General features: G+C 40.9%; 1 protein-coding gene across 1 annotated transcript in view; it reads right to left on the bottom strand.

Annotated features, from left to right (window-relative positions):
- Nucleotides 1-6,923, bottom strand: part of Il23r (interleukin 23 receptor) — a 101,402-nt gene that overhangs the window by 44,188 nt on the left and 50,291 nt on the right. The window contains exon 7 of the mRNA XM_008844603.3: nucleotides 1,214-1,370. Within this exon, the coding sequence (XP_008842825.1) occupies nucleotides 1,214-1,370 (157 nt within the window). The remainder of the gene's footprint in view (nucleotides 1-1,213; nucleotides 1,371-6,923) is intronic.

The following is a 6,923-nucleotide window of genomic DNA, read 5'->3' as shown; positions in this document are numbered from 1 at the left end:
AGGATCTGAGTGTAACTGACTGTGACTAGAAGTAATCAGATACATAGAGATTAAAGACACATGTGCAAACATCTAAGTGTTAGTAGCATTACAAATGTAGTAAACAGCATATTTTAAAATGAAATGGAGATATTCTTTAGAGGGTAAAAACTCATTCAATTTTATGTCTTATAGGGTTTATACTGAGTTCAATATTGTATAACTGTATTAATTCAACTGTGAGCCTAAAAATTTATAGCTGCTGTTGAAAGAGATGTGACCTTGCTCTGGAATGTGTTACTGAATATGTTAAAGCTGTAATGAAATGCTTCTCCTAATCATGTGGTTATTAAATAAAAAAAATTAAAAGCAAACAAAAAATTTTTAACATTCAACAAACACCACTGGTCATTGTTATTGAAAATGATCCCCTTAATAATGTATTTCTAAGATTTGGGCAACAGGGGGCGCCAACTTCTTGGCTGGTCTGTCTCCCTCCTTTTGAAATCATAAATCACAGTTCCAAGATGTTAGATGCTAATAATGGCAGGAGTATAGTTAAGTCCATTTCTGAAAAGCAAAACAAAACCCTTTATGTAAACTATATATAGAAGGCAGACAGCATCAGGTTCTCCAAGCCATGATGGAATAACAGGACAATTATAGTTGTTTCACTTTATTATTCTTTTTTTCTATTGAAATCAACTTAGCTAAGAATTGGTATTGTATGGCATGATTAAATATATTTAAGATTAAACTAATAATATTAGGACTAGGATAGATCAACTAGATCCTGTTAAGAACAAATTCCATGGTTAAGTGTCTTAACTGTTTCTGATTTCAGTGTTCATTCATGTGATTTGATTTTTTATTATAGTTTTTGTAATTCAATGATATTTTCCAAAATAAGGTCTTAGATAATTATATGCCTCACCAACACCCAGAGTGTTTGTAAGAACCGCCACCCAGCTATCTGTGGAATCAGACACTCACTGCAGAGGCAAAGACAGTTAATGGGTTAACCTTAAGCATCTCCAAATGGTTTTTAGCCCAGGAACAATTGGGACCCATTTCACAAATCCTTGTCAGCTTTAAACAGCAAAGCAAAATGATAATTCAAATGTTATTGCCTACCATAGAATAGTTTTGTTCAATTTAAGTAGATGTCAAGCTGAAATAATACTTAGAAGAAGTCAAAAGAAAAGCTGTGAAGAATGCATATAAACATACTCACCCGCTTCAGGTGTTTTGTGGACAAAGGGTGAACTCCAGGGCTGCCAGTACCTTTTACCTGTTTCTTGACATCTCACTTGAAATTCGTACTTGATGTTTGGCTCCAAGTAGAATTCTGACTGTTGCACATGAGTGAGATTGGTATCAAATTCTTCAACCTAAAATAGATGCACAATGGCAGTAAAGCAATTGTGGTGTGCTTTGAAAACAGTTATTCCACTTGGAAGAAATGCAAAGGACGCATGCTAGATAGTGGGCACTCTCCTAGAGCCAGAGAAAACAAGGAGAAACAAGACACTTTGTATAAAACATACACAATCAGAAACATGCTTTAAAATTAAAAGCAAAATTCACACCGATACAGTCTACACTTTGGGATAACTGATTTTTAATAGGGTGAGGAAATAGGGGATATTTTATTTATTTTTATTTTTTATGTATGCATATATTGCCTGCATGTAGGTGAGTGCACCTGTGTCCTGCAATGCCCATGGAGGTCAGAAGTGGTGTTCGGATCCCCTGGGACTGGAGTTACAGACAGTTGTTAGCTGCCTGCCATCTCTCCAGCCCCTGAAATAGGGGATTTTATAGTAAATGTTCACATTCATTTAAACATACTCACCTGTTTCAGGCTGCCAGTACCTTTTACCTGTGGCCTGTGGGTTTTTTTTTTTTTTTTTCAGGATCAGGTGTAGTCCGGGCTGGCCTCAAACTGGTACGTAGCTGAGGATACATACCTTGAACTTCTGATCCTCCTGTTTCCACCTCCAGTGCTAAAATTACTGGCATGTGCCACTGTGCCCAGAGTTAATTGGTGCTGGGGACTGAATTTAGAAGCCTGTGCACGATAGGCAAAACTCTGCCAACAGCCACATCCCTGGTCCTCTTTGCAGTGGAATATTTAGATCAATTTTCCTTGAATGATGAAACTATCTCATTTCCTCATGAAAAATTGGAAAAAATTACTCATAAGCTAAGTTGTTAAATTAGACCCTATGATTTGTGTAAATTATACAAGGCCAAATATGTATGTGTGTGCAAAAGTGAATAAGAGAAAATAAAACAATATTTGAGAATGTTTTGAACTATAAAACTCCAGTAGAGCTGGGCATGGTGGTGCATGCCTTTAATACCAGCACTCAGGAGGGAGGCAGAGGCAGGCGGATCTCTGTGAGTTCAAGGCCAGCCTGGTCTACATAGTGAGTTCCAGGACAGCTGGGGCTACAGGGAGACCCTGTCTCAAAAAGACCAAAAAAAAAAAAAAAAAAACCTCCAGTAGAAATAAGAAAGAAAACCGCTCAGGAATGAATTTAGTTTGGTTTTTTATTTGTTTGTTTTGTTTTTTGTTTTTTGTTTTTCTTTTCTTTTCTGGGGCACTCTCATCTGCAATAATCCAAAGGGGGAAAAATCACCCCATATAATCTGGTTCAGCTGGGAAAGAGAATGCAAAGGATGTGCACACAGCATCTCCAGGACAGTGTAGAAGTGATTCACTGAAAGACCGGAAGCAGGGAGCAGGGGGCATTAGCTGTCCTTGGATCTGAGCAGAGTTCCGCCTTCCCATATTTCAGCCATGTGGTTTCTAGCATTCACTTATCTCCTGAGGATTCAATTTCTTCTAATAAAAAGTCATATTGGGGCTGGAGAGATGACTCAGCAGTTAAGCGGCTGCTCTTGCAGAGGACCCAGATTCTGTTCCCATAACCCACAAAGCGGTTAACAACTGTCTATAATGCCCATTCTAGGGGCTCTGATGACCTCTTGTGGTCTCCTTGGCAATTACATGCATGTAGTACACATATGCAGGCAAAACACTCACACACATTAAAAAAAGACAATGTAATAAGTAATAGTGAAAAGCAGACAAGGGAGACTTATTCAATGTGGTCATCTGAGGAGGAGTAACAAAGCAGCCAGTGCCCTCCAGTAGGTCTTAGGGATCTGACGAAGTTTAGGTTCAAATTGAAGGCAAGAGGTACATAGAACTTTGTCCTGGCTCCAGTCTGTCCTTCAAAGTGGTCCAACAAGTTGTCAGAAGTGTGTGAAATCTCTGTCTGGGAAATAAATTATCCCTCTGGCTGGCACTAGGGCCCAAGTCATTTCCTTCTCCCAGCATGAGATTCCTGTAGGAATTCCACCATTGTTTCAATATTCTGAGAGCGAAAGGCAGGGAGGGGCATGTGTTTCTTTAGGATATTTTCATTCCTGTTAGGGAAGTTACACTAGGTAACAAATGTATCTACGTAGCTGGCATAGTTCACTCATGACACCACCAACTTGGGGGTCTGGTCTTATTCTGTAATTTAGATTACATAGCAGCTGGTTTATTTCCTTCTTGCCATTTCCATAAATCTTTACATGTCCCAACCTAGCCTTGGAATCCAGGAAGAGATTGTAAATTGAAGTTCTTTGAGGAAGCTAAATCTATGTTAAAGATCCTGCAGACTCTAATCTTGGCTGATCAGAATAACCTGACTGTGGAGTGATGGAATGTAGATCATACCCCAAAATTTCTTGGCTATCTTAAGCCCTTTAATAGCCATTTGCCTTAACTTTTGTATCTGGCCTAACATGTTCCTTCCTATTTAGGTAAATTTCTCAGAATGCATCACTGAGCTTAGCAGACCTCTGGTACCCACTAACCCTAAGCTAAGAGTACTCCATCCTGATTTATGGGAGTAATAAGGCACAGTGGAAATGAGATTGTTCAAGGTCACACAGCTTGAAAGCAGAGGAATCAGAGTGAGGCTTTGAACTCCAGAGTTTGTGATCTTAGCCACAGGGCTTTTCTGAGATAGCTGTTTGACACTGCCCTCCAGCAATATCTGAGGAAGGCCATGCCACTTTGGGACTGAGGTGAAAGGAGGTCCTGTAATCTTTTGTAACTTCCCTCTCTTTTCGACTCTGACCTTCGTGTATCCCCACAGGGAGACATAATCCAGATGAAAATATAAAATAAAGCTTCATCCTACCTATTTCTGACTTGACTGAGAAATCTAGAAAGAAATGGTAATTCACTATTTTCTGCGTTTGTGGCTGTATTTGAAAAGCATGATAGAGGGAGTATGGGCTTTGGATCGAAACCCGTTGTTTTCATTTTTTGGAATATCCACTGGGTATCTGAAATGATAGAGTCTGGAAGGGGCACTTAGTTACTGATCATGTAAGTTTGGAAACACTTGGCTTGACCTCTTTCAGGCTCTACTTCATTTTAAAAATGAGAGGAATTACTACTACCTGTCACAAAGGGTTGTTATGAGGCTTTCAGGATGTAATGAATATGACAGAGGTGAGGCGGGACAGACAGACAAAGACCTTTGCATTGGCTGCAGAGCTTTTTCCTCTGAATTAAAACATTTCCTTGGGGGGCAGGGAGGCTCTAGAAGTCTAAGAGGTAAAGAAAAGGTTACATGCCTGGGAGAACAGAAACTTGGAAGATTCTAGAAGGCCCCTCCCTAGCAGTATAAAAGGAAGTAAACAACTTCTGAGGGAGGAGACTCTGACCAACCAAGCTGCAGAGAGACTGAGTTGCCTGCAAGGGTCAAAGCTTTTTTGAGCTTTCTGTCATCAGTGTTGGGGTGGGCAGCTGCATTTTGAGTCATTTCTGCTCCTTGTAAGTAACCCTGCATACTCCTATAAGCAACTCCCATAAAAACTCATTGGTTCGCCAAGTTGAACATTGGTATGGTCATTTTTTGGTCTGCTGTGGGTTCCCTTTCTGGGGTGAACAGACAGGTGTATTGGTCTCCCCAGAAAAAGTCTGTCACAAAACAGCATTCTATATTGTGTGGGCACATTTGAACTTCATATTATAGAAAGAGATCTCCAGATACACATTGTAAGTAGCCCAGCACCGCTGCTAACAGTATGTTCTGAGTTAACCTTCAGCCTAGATGTAACCAAAATGGTGACTTGGGAGGAATGCAAGAGTCAATGGCCTTGAGTGTGTGTGAACCTGGAGGCCATAATTTCAGAGGCAAGGTTGGCCATGTGACGAAAGTAGATTACCAGACTTTGGAATGATCTATTTGCCTTGGTTCTGATTGGTTATAAAATCTGTAAACTGGGGTGACTCAAAGGAAGCGAGATCCCTAGGATTTTTTTTTTCTGCTTCCCCAGATTAGTGGCTCTCTGAATACAGTACATTTGTGACTTATAATAAAGGGAAGGTTTTGAAAAATGAGAAGCCAGCAAAGTAGCTCAGTGGGTAAGAGTGCTTACCAAGCCTGATGGCTTCAGTTGCATCTGTGGTACCCACACAGGGAAAGGAGAGAGCACACTCCAGCAAGTTGTCCTCTAACCTACACACATACTCTGTGGCACAGACACAGGTGTGTGCGCGCACACACACACACGTACCCATCAATAATGTAAAAATTATTTTTGTTTGTTTTTAAAGTGAGAACAAAGCAAGGCATGTTAGCACAAGTTTGTTACCCCCACATTTGGGAACCGGAGGCAGAAGGGTTGAAAGTTCCTTGCCAGGCTACATAGTGGCACTATTTTCTAAGACAGCAGTTGCCAGTGGCACAGCCAGCCTCACTGTGGAGCAAAGAACAAGCATTTCAGCCAGAGGACAGGTCATTTCTGATAATCCATTCCAACACACTGATAACGTGTTTCTAGTTTCTAAACAGTATTTTAGTCCTTAATTATTGGATTAACTGGCAGGTTATTATATTAATGACATTTCTTTTCAAAATGTATTCAAACTGGAACCTTTTCCTAAGGCAGACTAGTTTTACTTAGTGTTTTTATTACATAATTCACAGATGTTGGAATGTGTTATATTATTAATGAACCTCAAGCAAGCACTAAGAAGTTGCTTTTGTTACAAACCATTGACTGCTCACCTGGGCCCACAAGGTAACTTAAAACAGGGTGAATGCCTGGCATTCTGCTTTCCTTTTGGGTCTGTCTTCTTTATTTTCACTGAAGGCACAGAGACAAGTCCTTGTCCTTAACTTTTCATCTTGAGCTGCTTTGGATTCTGAGGACAGCAAAACCTCCCAGCATGGAGCACCCCTCCACCACCCAGATGAGGGTAGTCACCATGACGCAGAGGCTACACCTGGGAGGAGGAGTGATCACCCGAGTAGCATCCTATCCTCACAAGCAATAAGGACTTCCTCAGTTCACCTTGCAGGACCAGAGTGGAGACAATAATCAATGTGATCACACCTTGAGAGGGACTGCTTAATTATCATGCCTCGTACTCTCTATTTAAACCTCATGTTGGTACCCTGAAGATGGACTCGGGGTCACTGGACCCTTTAATTTTTCCTCTTTCCATTGTAGCCACATTCAGTTAGTCTCCTCTCTACTGTTCACCTGTCTCTTTAATTAGCGCACTGGAAACAAATGTCCAAGCTTAGCTTGTTGGGTCTACCAGAAGCCAGGCTTATACCCTAAAAATTCTGGTTACAAAACTTCTACCTATGCGTCTCCTAAGACATTTGGCAGTTTACTATCAGTATTTAAAGACAGTTCATCTGAGCTGGGTGTGGTGGCGCATGCCTGTAGTCCCAGCACTTGGGAGGCAGAGGCAGGAGGATCTCTGTGAGTTCAAGGCCAGCCTGGTCTACATAGTGAGTTCCAGGACAGCTGGGGCTACAGGGAGACCCTGTTTCAAAAAAGACCGAAAAAAAAAAAAAAAGTACTCATAAAAGCAAGGCATGGTGATGCACGCCTGTAATCCAGCACTGGGGAGG

Source organism: Nannospalax galili, unplaced genomic scaffold (assembly GCF_000622305.1).
Source record: "Nannospalax galili isolate Female #2095 unplaced genomic scaffold, S.galili_v1.0 scaffold441, whole genome shotgun sequence".
In the NCBI taxonomy this organism is placed as follows: domain Eukaryota; kingdom Metazoa; phylum Chordata; class Mammalia; order Rodentia; family Spalacidae; genus Nannospalax; species Nannospalax galili.
This window is presented reverse-complemented; position numbering and strand designations above follow the sequence as displayed.